This window comes from Somniosus microcephalus, chromosome 18, assembly GCF_052327205.1.
Source record: "Somniosus microcephalus isolate GS21.2 chromosome 18, FLI_Smic_1.0, whole genome shotgun sequence".
Lineage (NCBI taxonomy): Eukaryota > Metazoa > Chordata > Chondrichthyes > Squaliformes > Somniosidae > Somniosus > Somniosus microcephalus.
In genome coordinates, this window is record NC_141004.1 from 2,470,515 (window position 1) to 2,488,724 (window position 18,210).

General features: G+C 50.3%; 1 protein-coding gene and 1 long non-coding RNA gene across 2 annotated transcripts in view; one reads left to right on the forward strand and one right to left on the reverse strand.

The window, feature by feature from the left end:
• The window catches only part of LOC147104976 (uncharacterized), a 72,524-nt gene that overhangs the window by 39,293 nt on the left and 15,021 nt on the right, over positions 1-18,210 (forward strand). Inside the window, exon 2 of the long non-coding RNA XR_015081662.1 lies at positions 6,127-6,299. This is a non-coding gene — a long non-coding RNA (uncharacterized LOC147104976). The remainder of the gene's footprint in view (positions 1-6,126; positions 6,300-18,210) is intronic.
• Positions 1-18,210, reverse strand: part of slc16a4 (solute carrier family 16 member 4) — a 187,031-nt gene that overhangs the window by 24,073 nt on the left and 144,748 nt on the right. Inside the window, exons 8-9 of the mRNA XM_086010961.1 lie at positions 6,202-6,413; positions 3,056-3,149 (exon numbers count right to left, since the gene is read on the reverse strand). Of these exons, the coding sequence (XP_085867087.1) occupies positions 3,056-3,149; positions 6,202-6,413 (306 nt within the window). The remainder of the gene's footprint in view (positions 1-3,055; positions 3,150-6,201; positions 6,414-18,210) is intronic.

The window sequence follows — 18,210 nt, forward strand, 5'->3', positions numbered from 1 at the left end:
GAAGTCAATGGGAATCAGAGGGAAAATGCTCCACTGGCTGGTGTCATACCTAGCACAAAGGAAGATGGTTGTGGAAATTCACCTCGGGGACATCGCTACCGCCATGGCTGACGTCTCCAGGGCCCGTCTTGCTCAGGAAGCACGTGAGGAGCCATAAAACAGACCCCCTGGTCGAAAGGGTCCACCTCCTCCACGCCAACCCACAATATGCATACGTGGCGTATCCTGACAGGCGGGAGGACACGGTCTCCATACGAGACCTCGCACCCTCAGGTGCCACCGAAAACACCATTACCCACTACCATTACCCACGACACACCCCTAGAAGGGAATCCACATCTAACCCAAGTAGACGGCACGCCAGGGCCCTGTGACCCACCCTTATACACCCACTGACCCCGCACCCACGAAGACGACACGCCGGTGCTCCGGCCCACGCGGGAAACGGCCGCGGGAAAAGAACCACCGCAGCCGGCACCACGACGATCACTACGGCAGACAAGACCCCCGGAGAGACTTGCCTATACGAACTTCTGAGACACTTCACCCCGCCGGACTCATTTTAAACAAGGGGTGAATGTGGTAAACCACTAATCTGCCTGTACAGAACATGTCTGGGCATGCCTCAGCTGGCTCTGCCCCTGGCTCCACCCCTAAGCCCAGGTATAAAGGTGATTGACCTCCAGTCCCCCTGTCTTTAAGGATCGGTCTACCAGCAGAGGCATGCTCATATTCTTTTGTTAATAAAAGCCTACTTGTTATAAGTTTAACTCTTAGTCTTCTGGAGTTATTGATGGCGCATCACACCCACAATGCTGTTAGGAAGGGAGTTCCAGGATTTTGGCCCAGCGACAGTGAAGGAACGGCGATACAGGTCCAAGTCAGGATGGTGTGTGGCTTGGAGGGGAACTTGTAGGTGGTGATGTTCCCATGCGTCTGCTGCCCTTGTCCTTCTAAGTGTAGAGGTCGTGGGTTTGGAAGGTGCTGTTGAAGGAGCTTTGGCGAGTTGCTGCAGTGCATCTTGTAGATGGTACACACTGCAGCCACAGTGCGCCGGTGGTGGAGGGAGTGAATGTTGAAGGTGGTGGATGGAGTGCCAATCAAGTGGGCTGCTTTATCCTGAATGGTGTCGAGCTTCTTGAGTGTTGTTGGAGCTGCACTCATCCAGGCAAGTGGAGAGTATTCCATCACACTCCTGACTTGTGCCTTGTAGATGGTGGAAAGGCTTTGGGGAGTCAGGAGGTGAGACACTCGCCGCAGAATTCCCAGCCTCTGGCCTGCTCTTGTAGCCACAGTATTTATATGGCTGGTAAATTATAAATACTGTGGCTACAAGAGCAGGCCAGAGGCTGGGAATTCTGCGGCGAGTGTCTCACCTCCTGACTCCCCAAAGCCTTTCCACCATCTACAAGGCACAAGTCAGGAGTGTGATGGAATATAATTAGAGACTGCTGAGACTTTCCAAAGCACAGTTGATTGCACACGAGATCATTGTGTTCTGTTGTGGTCACCAGACTACAAACAGCATAAGGTCAAGAGCTGCTAACTCGTAACAGTTATCCCTGTAGACCAGCGGTTTATTTCCTTTTACATTTACCTCATTGTATTATCGACACAGTGGGAGTTTACAGTCACTCCCAGGCCCCTTTATAAGGCTCTCTCTGATAATACAGCTTCACTCATTGTACCCTTATAACCTGTGCTATACAGTAAATTGTATTTACAATTTGTATGTCCAGTTTCCTAACCAATGTAAATCCTTCTGCAAATCTTTTGCTGCAGCCTCTATCTCTATTCTTCCTATTTCAGTGTTACCATATCAAGTCATTGGGTTTCTAAAGTTTTAATTTAAATAAAAGCTTTTCATGTGGAACTTTGCCAAAAGCTTTCTGTAAGACCAAAGAAGCTTTATCACAAAAAGTCCCATGACCCATTTAACCTGTAACCGTCTCACAAAGCAGGATCTCCCCCATAGCTGTAATTTGCTGGTGTACTAGTAATGGTCTCAGTGATCATCCAGTTACAGGGCGTGCGGTGGCTGGGCTGGTAGACGGGCCTGTGTCACTGAAGCTCAACACAAGTCGGCACCTTGAGGGAGGGCAGTATTGGAATGTGAGAGTCTGTGTGAGGTAAGGAATGAGCTGGAGTCTGTACTTGGAGCCTCACCTCAACATCACTGCAGGTGGAGGCAGGGCAGGACTGGTTTAGTCTCATGATTCTTGGCCGTCAGACACAGTCTTTTCCCCGTCTCCAAAATTTTATCACTAAAGGGTTCAAATGAAATGACCCCCCCCCCCCCCCCCCCCAGTAATGTTCCGGAGATTAATCTTTAATTCCTGGAGACTCCTGGACAATCTGGGGGGTGTGGGGGGACGGGCAGTGCGGTGGATGGTATGGGGGGAGGGGTGCAGGTGGGAGGAGTGAGACAGTTCGGCAACTGATTTAAACATTTGAAGTTGGGTTTAAGAGAGGCAAATCAAAATAGGTGACTATTAAAAGCAAGGTGAGCAAGTCTCACTCCAAATGAGTGAATCTTGTTAGACCAGTTCACTCTGGGTCCCTCCTGTTGTAGTGTGCATCTCTCTCAGATTAGATCTATCCCAACTCATGGTTTGTGTTTCTCTCTCTCTCTCTCCCTGGTATGGTCACATTATCTTTGAGTTTGGCCAGTCAGTGAGTTCTGATGGTCACTGTGTATGATTCCGAGGTAAGATTCTGAACTTTCCCTGTGATTTGAGTTGCTGTGAGCAACAGGGAGTGAGCGACGGGGTAGCCAGCTCTTTAACTCTCACACTCAGCAGCAAACGCTTAACCAGTATTTTGACCGTAGCCGGGAGGTATTTTCGAGAGAAAGCGGGTTTGCTGTTTTCCTGCCAGTTCCCGATTTGAACTGGAGGATCTGGGGAAATATCACCATAGACAGGACCCGCTACTTAAAGTTGCTCAAGTTAACCAGAATTCTTGGTAATTGTTACTCTCAATGGGGGAGCACTGCATTGTGGAACATCGAGGGATGGGAACGTCGAGCGATGAAGAACGTTGTGTGCGGCCTTACCTGCTGCTGGAGGTCCAGTCAGGCAGCCAATCCCAGCAAAAAACATTGAAAAACCCAACGAATTTCGCACTCTTGTCACCCCCACTAGGTCAACCTATAGAACACAAAAAAGCCAAGAAAGCAAATTGATAGAACCGGATCCAGTTGCAGATCATTACCATCCCATCAACAAAATGTCCCGTTAGTGGTCCAGTGAGCTGCCCACTGAGTTTCAGTCGGAGCCACCCACAGCTTCCCTGTAACTCATGTCACTGGACTGAATCACACAACCATAGAAAGTTACAGCACGGAAGGAGGCCATTTCGGCCCATCGTGTCCACGCCGGCCAACAAAGAGCTATCCAGCCTAATCCCACTTCCCAGCTCTTGGTCCGTAGCCCTGCAGGTTAGAGCATCCCAAGTGCACATCCAAGTACTTTTTAAATGTGGTTAGGGTTCCTGCCTCTACCACCCTTTCAGGCAGTGAGTTCCAGACCCCCACAACCCTCTGGGTGAAGAAATTCCCCCTCAAATCCCCTCTAAACCTTCCACCAATTACTTTAAATCTGTGCCCCCTGGTTTTTGACCCCTCTGCTAAGGGAAATAGGTCCTTTCTATCCACTTTATCTAAGCCCCTCATAATTTTATACACCTCAAAAAGGTCTCCCCTCAGCCTCCTCTGTTCCAAGGAAAACAGACCCAGCCTATCCGGTCTTTCCTCATAGCTAAGATTCTCTACTCTCGGCAACATCCTTGTAAATCTCCTCTGTACCCTCTCTAGTGCAATCACATCTTTCCTGTAATGTGGTGACCAGAACTGTACGCAGTACTCTAGCTGAGGCCTAACTAGTGTTGTATACAGTTGAAGCATAACCCCCCTGCTCTTGTATTCTATGCCACGGCTAATAAAGGCAAGCATTCCGTATGCCTTCTTAACCACCTTATCTACTTGGCCTGCTACCTTCAGGGATCTGTGGACATGCACTCCAAGGTCCCTTTGTTCCTCTACACTATTCAGTGTCCTACCATTTAATGTGTATTGCCTTTCCTTGTTAGCCCTCCCCAAATGCATTATCTCACACTTCTCCGGATTGAATTCCATTTGCCACTGTTCTGCCCACCTGACCAATTTATTGATATCTTCCTGCAGTCTACAGCTTCCTTCTTCAGTATCAACCACACAGCCGATTTTAGTATCATCTACAAACTTCTTAATCATACCCCCGATATTCAAGTCTAGATCATTGATATATACCACAAAAAGCAAGGGACCTAGTACTGAGCCCTGCGGAACCCCACTGGAAACAGCCTTCCAGTCACAAAAACACCCATCAACCATTACCCTCTGCTTCCTGCCTCCGAGCCAGTTTTGAATCCAACTTGACACTTTGCCCTGGATCCCATGGGCTTTTAACTTCATGACCAGTCTGCCATGTGGAACCTTATCAAAAGCCTTGCTAAAGTCCATATACACTACATCAAACGCACTACCCTCATCTACCCTCCTTGTTACCTCCTCAAAAAATTCAATCAAGTTTGTCAGGCACGACCTTCCCTTAACAAATCCGTGCTGACTATCCTTGATTAATCCGTGTCTTTCTAAATGAAGATTTATCCTGTCCTTCAGAATTCTTTCCAATAATTTTCCCACCACCGAGGTTAGGCTGACTGGCCTGTAATTACTCGGTCTATCCTTTTCTCCCTTTTTAAACAAGGGTACCACATTAGCAGTCCTCCAGTCCTCCGGCGCCACACCTGAAGCCAGAGAGGATTGAAAAATGATGGTCAGGGCCTCTGCAATTTCCTCTTTTGCTTCGCTTAACAGCCTGGAATACATTTCATCCGGGCCTGGGGATTTATCCACTTTTAAAGCTGCTAAACCCCTTAATACTTCCTCTCTCACTATGTTTATTTCATCTAATATTTCACACCCCTCCCCCCGATAGCAATGTCTGCTTCGCCCCTCTCCTTTGTGAAAACAGACGCAAAGTATTCAGTAAGAACCCTACCGACATCTCCCGCCTCCACACACAGATTACCCTCATGATCTCTAATAGGCCCTACCCTTTCTTTAGTTATCCTCTTACTCTTAATATATTTATAAAACATCTTTGGGTTTTTCCTTGATTTTACTTGCCAAGACTTTTTCATGCTCCCTCTTTGCTTTCCTAATATCCTTTTTAATTGCACCCTGCACTTCCTGTACTCCTCTAAAGATTCTGGAGTATTTAGCCCTCGGTATCTGTCATACACCCCCCGTTTTTTCTTTATCCTACCCTGTATGTCCCTAGACATCCAGGGGCTCTAGATTTGTTCGTCCCACCTTTTTTCTTTAAGGGCACATATTTGGTCTGAACCCTCCGGATCTCCTCCTCGAATGCCTCCCACTGCTCTGACACTGATTTACCTTCAAGTAGCAGTTTCCAGTCCACTTTGGCTAAATCCCCTCTGAGCTTAGCAAAATTAGCTTTTCTCCAATTTAGAATTTTTATTCCTGGTCTATCCTTGTCCTTTTCCATAATTACCTTAAATCTAACTGAATTATGGTCAATAGCACCAAAATGCTCCCCCACTGATACGCCTTCTACCTGCCCAGCTTCATTCCCTAAAACTAAGTCCAGAACTGACCCCTCCCTTGTTGGGCTTGCTACATACTGGCTAAAAAAGTTCTCCTGGATGCATTTTAGGAATTCCACACCCTCTATACCCTTCATACTAATCTTCCCCCAGTTAATATTAGGATAGTTGAAACCTCCTACTAATCCTGCCCTATAGTTTTTGCACTTCTCAGAAATTTGTCGACATATTTGTTCTTCTATCTCCCTCTCACTGTTTGGGGGTATGCTCCCAGCAGTGTGATCACCCCTGGTTCTGGAGCGAAGAGAACTTCAAATGGTGGCTCTCCTCCATGTGCAAAAATCATACTTCCTTCAACACAGGGCGATTTCCACATCTTCCTGATTGCACTATTACTGAAAAATTGCGTCACGTAAATGGGTTAATGCCCTACAGGGGATTGTCATACAAGTTCCTTAAACATTTGTTCACTAACACCACACACAGCCATTTCTGGGCTACATTTTTTTCCGACAGATATTAGAGGAAGTGTCTTGAACAGAAGGATTGAACAGACAGTGCAGGCGTAATGAAGAGAAGCCGGTGATTTACCAGGACAGGGAGCAGCAGAGCCATGTATCCACCGCAGAACACGGCAAAGAACACGGCATAAACCATCAGCTGGGCATAGGTGGTCGCCAGTGGAGCCAGTAAGTTGCACAGGCCACATAGGAGAAGGTAGGCTTTGTGATAGTGGAACTTGTTGGTGTAGTTTTGATCAGCTATCCACCCTGATGCAAGCTGGGCCATCGTCTCCGTTATACCTGAAAAGACAGAGGCACAGCAGTATTTACATAGCACCTTTAACATAATGAAACATCCCAAGGCACTTCACAGGAGGGTTATCAGACACCGAGCCAAAGAAGGAGACGTTAGGACAGGTGACTGAAATCTTGATCAAAGCGGTAGGTTTTAAGGAGCGTTTTAAAGGAAGAGAGAGAGAGGCAGAGAGGTTTATGAAGGGATAAGCATCTGCCTTTTAGCAGCTGTTGTATAATTGGGTTTCAATTTAGTTTGTTTCCTCTGCAGCTTTCTACCTCTGATGAAGTCACTGATTCTCGCTGGGGTACAGGTTCCATGCATACTGGACACCCTCTGCTACCTCTGTGTCAGTCGTGGCTCAGTGGGTACCACTCTCACCTCTGAGTCAGAAGGTCGTGGGTTCAAATCCCACTCCAGAGACTAGAGCACAACATCCCACTAGTTGGTGGTCTATAGATACACCTAGTAGTGTAATGGCACCTCTATTGTTTCTTAACTCTATCCGAATAGATTCTGGCCTTGACCCCTCCAGGACATCCTTTCTCTCCAGCACTGTAATGTTCTCCTTTTTTTCCTCCCTATCTTTTCTGAACACTTTATATCCAGGGATATTTACTACCCAATCCTGTCCTTTTTTGAGCCAGGTCACCGTTATTGCCACGACATCATATTCCCATGTGGCTATTTGCGCCTGCAGCTCACCAACCTTGTTTACCACGATTCATGCGTTTACACACATGCACTGTAAACCTATCTTCGACCTCCTTGTATTTGTAGTGTATGTGTCTTTAAGTCAGAACTACTTTTTACAGCTCCTGTATACTGTAGTACCGGCAGTGACCACACCGGTATATAAGCTGTGTGCATGCCTCTGTACCCCAGTCTAGAGATTACCCTCCTCCAGTAAAGACCTGTTATTTGTTTATGTACAGCATCCGTGTGATTATTTATCCACTGAACCACGGATCCAACAGTGGCGACGAGTGTCGATGCGAATCTACCTGCAACATAAAACAAAAAAAACAAAAAAATATAGTCGAGTCCAGGAACACGGGCGTCGACCGCGAGCAACCGCCCAGCAGTCAGGCAGAGATCCAACTTCGCTGGGGAGGCTGTGGAGAGCCGGGCTTGGTTCCCCAGCCACAACGAGCAGTAAGAGACCGACGACAGGTCCAGAGCAGACCCTTCCCGAGCAGCGGTGGCTGGAGCCGACCGACGGCAGAGAGAGAGAGCCGAGCAGCGTCAACGGGGTAAGAAAGAGGGTGAAGAGAGCAGGGCGCAGCCGGGGGTTGATCACCGAGCGGCGTCGAGGAAAAATACTGCAAACCGGAGAGAGAGAGGGTAAGAAACAGCCGGGTTCTAGACTGAGCGGCGTCGACAAATATCAAGAGAAGAATGCGCAGAGCACAGCCAGGGATCACGGGCTGATCAGGGTCCGCGGGGCGAAGCAAGGGGAGACGCCATTGAGCCGCGGAGAAGCAGGGAGAGCGCGGGAGACGCCATTGAGCCGCGGAGAAGCAGGGAGAGCGCGGGAGGCGCCATTGAGCCACGGAGAAGAAGGACGAGCGCGGGAGACGCCATTTTGCGAAGCCGCAGCGGAGAAGACGGGCGAGCGCGGGAAGGAAGGAAAGCGCGGGAGACGCCATTGGTGATGGTTAACGCACAACCAAGGATGCCGAAGAGTGGCAGTATCTCTACGTTCGACAATGAAGTCGAAGATTGGGCAACATATGTGGAACGTATTGAGGTGTACTGCAGGGCGAATGAAGTGCCAGATGCTAATAAAGCACTGGTTCTGTTAAATTCCATGGGTGCAAAAACTTATGGGTTACTGCGAAATCTAATAACCCCAGAGCAGCCGATAAACAAGAATTTTGAAAGCATAGTAGAAATCCTACAGGACCACTTAAACCCCACACCGCTGCTGATAGCAGAACAATTTAAGTTCCATAAAAGGAACCAACACAAAGACGAAAGCAATGCTGAGTACCTAACGGAACTGCGCAAGCTATCGAAATACTGCCAGTTTGGAGCGTGTGGTAAACCACTGTTTGTATTCCACTGTGTACATGCCTGGACATGCCTCGGCTGACTCCTCCCACAAGTCCCAGTATAAAGGTGACTGCTCCCCAGCCCCCTTTGTATTCTGGACCGGTCGACCACTCGAGGCAGACCTTCATTCTTTTGTTAATAAAAGCCTTTAGTTACTTTCTTAACTCTCAGGCCTAGAAATTGAGTGGGCTTTGCGCCCATTTTGCGGCGCTAGAGGTCATTGCGCTGGACTTACAGCCGGTTCAGAAATTCCCTGGGGCCCTACCATCGGCGGTAGACCGGTTGCGCTGCGCCGGCACCGATGACGTCATCGGTGTGCGCAGCGTCCCGGTTGCCGTGGTGACGGGACCCAGCACCGAAATTGAGTTGCGGCCGCCTCGCCCGTGGCAGCCGCAACTAAGACTCTGGCAACCGAGTCTTACAGGAGTTTGCGCCGGCGCATTAAGGTCGCGTGGCGGCCGGCTGCTTTCCCGCCGGCCGCCTGCCCGCACCTCCCTCCCCGGACTCCTCCACCCCCCCCCCCGCGGAACAGATGCTTCTGGGCTGCGAGCCCAGCACTTCCCCGAGGTGCCGGGCTCATTTTTGTGAAGATTTTACCGGCCAGCGGGCGGGTGCAGGCAGCTCCTCCTTAACTGAAGGAGGAGGCCTGCACTTCCCGAGCCTGCCGCACCGCATCGGGCGCCGCAGCGCCGGAATAGCGCCGCAATGCGGCAGGTAGTGCCCATTTTCAGGCGCAAACACCCTTCAGTAGCGCCGGCAGCCGTTTGGGCGCGGCGCTACTGAATTTTTGGCGCGCGCAGGGGGACTTAGCGCCGGCGCTAACTTTCCGGCGCTAAAGCCCTGGCGCGGCGCCAACTAAATTTCTAGGCCTCAGTCTTTTATGAGTAATTGATAGCGCATCAATTTTATTAACAAAATTTTTATAATGGAGAAGATCCTCACACCAGCATGCCTGGACCTAGATCATCGGGAGGTGGACTCTTCCACCAAGTTTACTCACTGGCTTAAGTGTTTCGAAAAATTCCTGACCGCCTCCGCAGCAATCAAATCGGACGAGGACAAACTGGATGTCCTGACCTCCAATGTGAACCACCGAGTGTACTCGGTCATCCAAGACGCGACCTCGTACGCGGACGCTATCAAGCTCCTCAAGGACCAGTACACGCGCCCAGTGAACGAAGTGTACGCCAGGCACCTTCTGGGGAGTCGTAAACAACAACCTGGGGAATCGACCGTGGAATACCTTCAGGCACTGTCTGTGCTTGGCCGGGCCTGTGGTTGTAAGGATGTAAAGGCCGCCGTGTACACAGAGGAACTTATCCGGGACGCTTTTGTAGCGGGCCACAGATCCAATTACACCCGACAGCGACTGTTGGAGCAGAGTGACCTCGACCTCAACAAGGCCTCTGAACTCGCACTATCATTGGATGCAGCCTACCGGGGCATGGATGCCTACTCCTCTGCACCGTGGACGCCGCGGGGAATGACAGCCTGGGACACGGTAGGACCGCCTCATAGCGCCGTGCCACCCCAGCCACACCCCAGCAACGGCCCAACTACCGCAGCAGTGTCCCAAGGCCAGACAGCAGTGCCCCAAGGCCAGAAATGCTACTTCTGTGGCCAGGCAAAACACCCCAGAGCGCGCTGCCCGGCGAAAAACGCGATCTGCTCGGGCTGCGGGAAGAAGGGACACTACGCTAACGTCTGCAGGGCCAAAGCCACCCCGAACCCCAGCAGCGCCGCATGTGGGCCATGCGGGCCGCCATCTTGGGCCTCCCCGGCCATGTGCGAACCACCGGTACAGCAGCCATTTTGGACGCCCCCAGCCACATGGGGATCATGGACGCCGCCATCTTGGATGACAGCCGGAACGCAGCAGGCCCCCAACACCGCCTCATCTGATACCCGCAGCGACACACCGACCCCTACGCTGGCATCCGTTACACTGGACCAAGCGAGACCGCACCAGCTGGCCAGCTCCACAATGGACATTAAGGTAAATGGCCACGATACAATCTGCCTTTTTGACTCTGGGAGCACGGAGAGCTTCATCCACCCCGACACGGTGCGGCGTTGCTCTCTCCCAGTCCTGCCTGCGCACCAGCGGATTTCTCTGGCCTCCGAGTCCCAGTCGGCGGACATCGGCGGCTACTGCGTAGTGACACTCGTAGTAGACGGGACCGTGTACGATCATTTTAAACTTCTGGTCCTGCCCGACCTCTGCGCTGCCGTCCTGCTGGGGTTAGATTTTCAGTGCCACCTTAAAAGTGTTACGATGGCGTACGGTGGACCCCTACCCCCACTCACAGTCCGCAGCCAGCAGCTCCCAAATTGCCCGCCGCGCACCAGGTGCAACCTCTCCACACTCAGAGTCACCCCCCCCCCCACTGTTTGCTAACCTCACCCCCGACTGTAAGCCCATCGCCACAAAGAGCAGGCGATACAGTGCCGGGGACAGGGTTTTCATTAAAACCGAAGTGGAGCGGCTCCTGAAGGAAGGGATTATTGAGGGCAGCACCAGCCCCTGGCGAGCCCAGGTTGTGGTCGTTAAGACCGGCGAGAAGCAGCGCCTGGTCATCGACTACAGCCAGACAATAAATCGCTACACCCTGCTGGACGCCTACCCGCTACCCCGCATAGCTGATATGGTCAACCAGATCGCGCAGTACCGCGTCTTCTCGACGATTGACCTGAAATCAGTGTACCACCAGCTCCCTATCCGCCCTGAGGACCGCCAGTATACTGCCTTTGAGGCAAACGGCCGCCTCTATCACTTCCTTAGGGTTCCCTTTGGCGTCACCAACGGGGTCTCCGTCTTCCAAAGGGAGATGGATTGGATGGTAGATCAAAATGCGTTGCAGGCCACTTTCCCATATCTGGACAATGTGACCATCTGCGGCCGTGACTTGCAGGACCATGACGCAAACCTCGAAAAATTCCTCCGCACCGCCCAACTCCTGAACCTGACATATAACAAGGAGAAGTGCATATTCCGCACAAACCGCCTCGCCATCCTTGGCTGTGTTGTGGAACACGGAGTCATCGGCCCCGACCCCGACCGGATGCGTCCCCTTATGGAACTCCCACTGCCCCACTGCCTCAAGGCCCTGAAGAGGTGCCTAGGGTTTTTCTCCTATTATGCCCAGTGGGTCCCCTACTATGCGGACAAGGCCCATCCGCTGATCAAGTCCACCTCTTTTCCCTTGACGGCAGAGGCCCGCTTAGCCTTCCACCGTATCAAGGAAGACATTGCCAAAGCCACCATGCACGCAGTGGACGAATCCATCCCCTTCCAAGTGGAAAGCGACGCGTCCGACTTTGCCCTGGCCGCTACCCTCAATCAGGCGGGGAGACCCGTGGCCTTCTTTTCACGAACCCTCCAAGGCCCGGAGACCAGACACTCCGCTGTTGAGAAGGAGGCCCAGGCGATTGTGGAGGCTGTGCGTCATTGGAGGCACTACCTGGCCGGAAAACGATTTACCTCACTGACCAACGTTCAGTTGCTTTCATGTTTAACAACAAGCAGAGGGGCAAAATCAAAAATGACAAGATCTTGAGGTGGAGAATCGAACTTTCCACCTACAATTACGAGATCTTGTACCGGCCCGGGAAGCTTAATGAACCCCCGGATGCGTTATCGCGTGGCACCTGCGCCAGCGCGCAGATCGATAGACTGCGGGCCCTCCACAATGACCTCTGCCACCCGGGGGTCACCAGGTTCTTCCACTTCATCAAGGCCCGCAACCTGCCTTACTCTATTGAGGAGGTCAGGACCATGACCAGGAACTGCCAAGTCTGCGCTGAGTGCAAACCGCACTTTTATAGACCAGACAGGGCCCACCTGATAAAAGCCACTCGCCCCTTCGAGCGCCTGAGCGTTGATTTTAAAGGGCCTCTCCCCTCCTCCAACCGCAATGTGTACTTCCTCAATATTATTGATGAGTACTCCCGTTTCCCGTTCACCATCCCCTGCCCGGACATGACCAGTGCCACGGTCATTAAATGTCTGAATGACCTCTTCACCCTGTTCGGTTTCCCCAGCTGTATCCATAGCGACCGGGGCTCATCGTTTATGAGCGACGAACTCCGTCAGTACCTGCTAACTAGGGGTATTGCCACAAGCAGGACCACCAGTTACAACCCCCGGGGGAACGGACAGGTGGAAAGAGAAAATGCGACAGTTTGGAAGGCCGCCCTGCTAGCCTTAAAGTCTAGGGGCCTTCCAACCTCCCGCTGGCAGGATGTGCTCCCCGATGCGCTCCACTCTATTCGGTCACTGCTATGCACTGCCACTAACGCCACCCCTCATGAGAAAATGTTTGTCTTCCCAAGGAAGTCCACATCGGGGACATCGCTACCGCCATGGCTGACGTCCCCAGGGCCGGTCCTACTGAGAAGGCACGTGAGGACCCATAAAACGGACCCCCTGGTCGAGAGGGTCGACCTCCTCCACGCCAACCCCCAGTATGCTTACATTGCATACCCGGACGGGCGGGAGGACACAGTCTCCATAAGAGACCTTGCACCCTCGGGGGCCGCAGTAACCCACTACTCACTACCACCCCCACTCCACGATCCGATATCCAGCCCCAGCAGACGGCAGGCCTGGGCCCAGCGACCCGCTCGACATCTACGAGGACGACACGCCTGTGCCACAGCCTACGCGGGACTCGACGCCGGAAGCTCCACTACCCCTGCCGTCGCCACGCCGATCACAGCGGCAGACAAGACCTCCGGAGAGACTCCAATACACTAACTTTTAATACACTTCCACCCGCCGGACTCAATTTTAAACAAGGGGTGAATGTGGTAAACCACTGTTTGTATTCCACTGTGTACATGCCTGGACATGCCTCGGCTGACTCCTCCCACAAGCCCTAGTATAAAGGTGACTGCTCCCCAGCCCCCTTTGTATTCTGGACCGGTCGACCACTCGAGGCAGACCTTCATTCTTTTGTTAATAAAAGCCTTTAGTTACTCTCTTAACTCTCAGTCTTTTATGAGTAATTGATAGCGCATCAGAGCGGGACTAGCAGACACGTTAAGGGACAAGTTTGTGTGTGGGCTACAAAGTGATGGAACCCAGAAACGGCTTCTATCAGAAAAGGACCTTACGCTGGACAAAGCTTTCAGTATGGCAGTATCACACGAAGCAGCCGCAAGGGGCGCTGCAGAGATACAACGGAGACCACAAGAATATGGCACCAACGAAATGACCTATGGAACAGGGAAGTGCTATCGCTGCGGCAGAACAACACATGACCAGAAAGATTGTTGGTTCAAGGACCAAGGCCTAGAAATTGGGTTTTGGCGCAGCGACGGCTTTAGCGCCGGAAGTTAGTGCCGGAGCTAAGTCGCGCTGGGCGGGCCAAAAATTCACTAGTTCTGCGCCCAAACGGCTGCCGGCGCTGCTGAAAGCTGTTTGCGCCTGAAAACTGGCGCTACGCGCTGAATTGCAGTGCTATTCCGGCGCTGCGGCGCCCGCTGCGGTGCGGCAGGTTCGGGAAGTGCAGGCCTCCTTCCCTTAAGGAGGAGCTGCCTGCACCCGGCCGCGGCCCGCGAAAATCATTGTAAAAATGAGCCCGGCACCTCGGACAAGTGCCAGGCTTGCATCTGTCCCGGGGGGGCGGGGGGGAGAAGTCCGGGGAGGGAGCTGCGGCCAGGCGGCCGGCGGGAAAGCGGCCGGCCGCCGCGGGGCCTTTAATGCGCCGGCGCAAAGTCCAGTAAGGCACCTCTGCCAGAACGTTGCTTGCGGCTGCCACGGGCGAGGCGGCCGCAAGTCAATTTCGGAGTTCGGGCGGGTTACCATGGCAACCGGGGCGCTGCGCACACCGATGACATCATCGGTGCCGGCGCAGCGCTAACGGCCTAACGCCGATTTAGGGACCCACTCAATTTCCAAACTGGCCATAACTCCGGCGCTAGGCCCACTAGCGCCTCAAAAGCGGCGCTAAGCCTACCGAATTTCTAGGCCCAAGTGTGCAGACAGTGTGGGAAAGCAGGACACATAGCAAGAGTCTGCAGGTCTGGGAAGAAAACCAACAGTAAGAAATCTCCACAGGAGAAGTACAAAAACGTACACCAGGTGATGGACAGTGGTTCAGACGAACAGAAAAGTGACACAGACTCCGGAAGCAAGGAGCTGGGTTGTCTGAAACTACATAATGTAACCGAAATGGAGGATCACCAGACTATCTGGGTTACACTCAAGATAGACGGAGTCCAAGTGGAAATGGAATTGGACACAGGGTCAGCTCTAACAGTCATAAATCAAAGAGACTACAAGCGGCTATTTTCACACATACCCTTGAAAGCTACAGAGATTGTCTTGAAGACGTATACGAGGCAAAAAGTCTACCCCAAAGGAAAAATAAGGGTGAAAGTGACATATAAAGGTCAGGAAATACCTAAAATGGATATATATGTATTGCCAAATGGAGGACCACCACTGCTAGGACGTGAATGGATCCGGAAGATACATTTAGATTGGCATTCCATACAGGCACTGAAGGTGGAGGCCAAAAAGGATGACGACGTCACACCTGGACGACTGTCAAAAATGCTAACTGACGCAAAAGAAGTGTTCCAGGAGGGACTAGGAACACTAAAAGGAATAACAGCAACAATTAAAATAGAGGATAATGCAAGCCTAAAGTTTCTGAAGGCCAGACCAGTGCCTTATGCGATCAGACCAGCGGTTGAAGCAGAGCTGGAAGGGTTGGAACGTTCAGGAGTACTGTCCAAAGTGGACTGGAGCGAGTGGGCTACACCCATCGTTCCTGTAATGAAGAGGTCGTTGAGTAATACGCCTGGGGAACCAAAGAAGGTCCGCATCTGTGGGGATTTTAAGGTGACAGTGAACCCAGTCCTTCACACGGTGCAATATCCGCTTCCACAAATTGAGGATATTTTCGCCTCGCTATCTGGTGGTAAACGCTTCACCAAAATTGATCTAGCCCAGGCGTACTTGCAAATGGAGGTAGAAGAAGCTTCGAAACATTACCTTACGATCAACACCCATAAAGGTCTCTATCAATACAACTGGCTGGTGTTTGGAGTAGCCTCGGCTCCGGCTGTCTGGCAAAGGGCGATGGATCAGGTCCTACAAGGGATTCCAGAGACCCAGTGTTATTTGGACGACATCTTGGTCACGGGCGAAAATGATGGTGATCACCTCGCTAACTTGGAGAAGGTGCTCGCCAGATTAAAGGAATATGGGCTACGAGCTAATCGCCACAAGTACGAGTTTTTCCAGAAACAGATCTCGTATTGCGGCCACATCATCGACGAAGAGGGGTTACATAAGTCCCCTGACAAGATTCAGGCAGTAGTCAAGGCTGTAGAGAGGGCTTTAAACTAACTAGTGGGGGGGAGGTTCCTAGAGAGCAAATAATAAAAATGACAACAGAGAAGGTCATAGACTCAGGTAGCAGTGGGGAAATTGAAAACCAGAGCGTGTCAGGAAGGGGCAGAAGGTATGGAGTAAAAGGTAAAGTAATAAAAAGGGCAAAAGCAGGAACTAAGTGTCACAAAACATATTTGAAAGTTCTCTATCTGAATGCACGTAGCATTCGTAACAAAATAGATGAGTTAATGGCACAAATAACTACATATGGGTATGATCTTGTGGCCATTACAGAAACATGGCTGCAGGGTGACAATGCCTGGGAATTAAACATACCAGGTTATTTAACGATCAGGAAGGACAGGCAGGAATGAAGGGGAGGTCGGGTGGCTATGTTCATAGTGGAAGGAAGGAATCACTGTAATACAGAGAAATGATATTGGGTCAAAAGATCAGGATAATGAAACAGTTTGGGTGGAGGTAAGGAATAATAAGGGGAAAAAAACACTAGTGGGCGTAGTCTATAGGCCTCCGAACAGTGGCAACTCTGTTGGACGGAGTATCAATCAGGAAATAGTTGAGGCTTGTAATAAGGGAACATCTATAATTATGGGGGATTTTAACTATCATATTAATTGGACAAATCAAATTGGGCAGGGCTGCCTTGAGGATGAGTTCATTGAGTGTATTAGGGATGGGTTTCTTGAGCAGTATATAACTGAACCGACCAGGGGGCAAGCAACCTTAGATCTGGTCCTGTGTAACGAGACAGGATTAATTAAAAATGTCCTAGTAAAGGATCCCCTTGGAATGAGTGACCATAACATGGTTGAATTCCATATTCAATTAGAGGGTGAGAAGGTTGGATCTCAAACAAGCGTGCTAAGCTTGAATAAAGGAGACTATGAAGGTATGAGAGCAGAATTGAGTAGAGTGGATTGGGAAAATAGATTAAAGGGTAAGACGATACATGATCAGTGGTGTACATTTAAGGAGTTATTTTACAACTTCCAAAAAATATATATTCCACTGAGAAGAAAAGGGTGTAAAAGAAAAGACAGCCATCCGTGGCTAAGTAAAGAAATTAAGGATAGTACTCGACTAAAAACAAGGGCATATAAGGTAGCCAAATCTAGTGGGAGGATAGAGGATTGGGAAAACTTTAAAAGACAGCAAAAAATAACAAAAAGATTGATTAAGAAAGGGAAGATAGATTATGAAAGTAAATTAGCAAAAAATATAAAAACAGATAGTAAGGGTTTTTATAGTTATATAAAAAGAAAAAGGGTGGCTAAAGTAAATGTTGGTCCCTTAGAGGATGAGACCGGGAAATTAATGGTGGGAAATATGGAGATGGCAAAAACACTGAATGAATATTTTGTATCAGTCTTTACAGTAGAAGACACTAAGAATATCCCAACACTGGACAAACAGGGGGCTAAAGGGGGGGGAGGAGCTAAACACGATCAAAATCACTAAGGAAGTGGTACTCGGTAAAATAATGGGACTCAAGGCGGATAAATCACCTGGACCTGATGGCTTACATCCTAGGGTCTTGAGGGAAGTGGCGGTAGGGATTGTGGATGCATTGGTAATAATTTTCCAAAACTCCCTGGACTCGGCAAAGGTCCCGGCAGACTGGAAAACTGCTAATGTAACACCCTTATTTAAAAAGGGCAGTAGACAGAAGGCTGGAAACTATAGACCGGTTAGCCTAACATCTGTGGTAGGTAAAATTTTGGAGTCCATTATTAAGGAGACAGTAACAGGACATTTGGATAATCATAATTTAATAGGACAAAGTCAGCATGGTTTTATGAAGGGGAAGTCATGTTTGACAAATTTGCTGGAGTTCTTTGAGGAAGTAACATATAGGGTGGATAAAGGGGAACCAGTGGACGTAGTGTATTTAGACTTCCAAAAGGCATTTGACAAGGTGCCACACAGAAGATTATTGCTTAAGATAAAAAATCACGGGATTGGGGGTAATATTCTGGCATGGATAGAGGATTGGCTATCTAACAGAAGGCAGAGAGTTGGGATAAATGGTTCATTCTCAGACTGGCAATCAGTAACTAGTGGTGTTCCGCAGGGGTCAGTGCTGGGTCCCCAACTCTTTACAATCTATATTAACGATTTGGAGGAGGGGACCGAGTGTAACATATCAAAGTTTGCAGATGATACTAAGATGGGAGGGAAAGTAGCGAGTGAGGAGGACATAAAAAACCTGCAAGGGGACATAGACAGGCTAAGTAAGTAGGCAGAGATTTGGCAGATGGAATACAATACTGGAAAGTGTGAGGTTATGCACTTTGGCAGGAAAAATCGTAGAGCAAGTTATTATCTTAATGGCAAGAAACTGGAAAGTACTGAAGTACAAAGGGATCTGGGGGTCCTGGTGC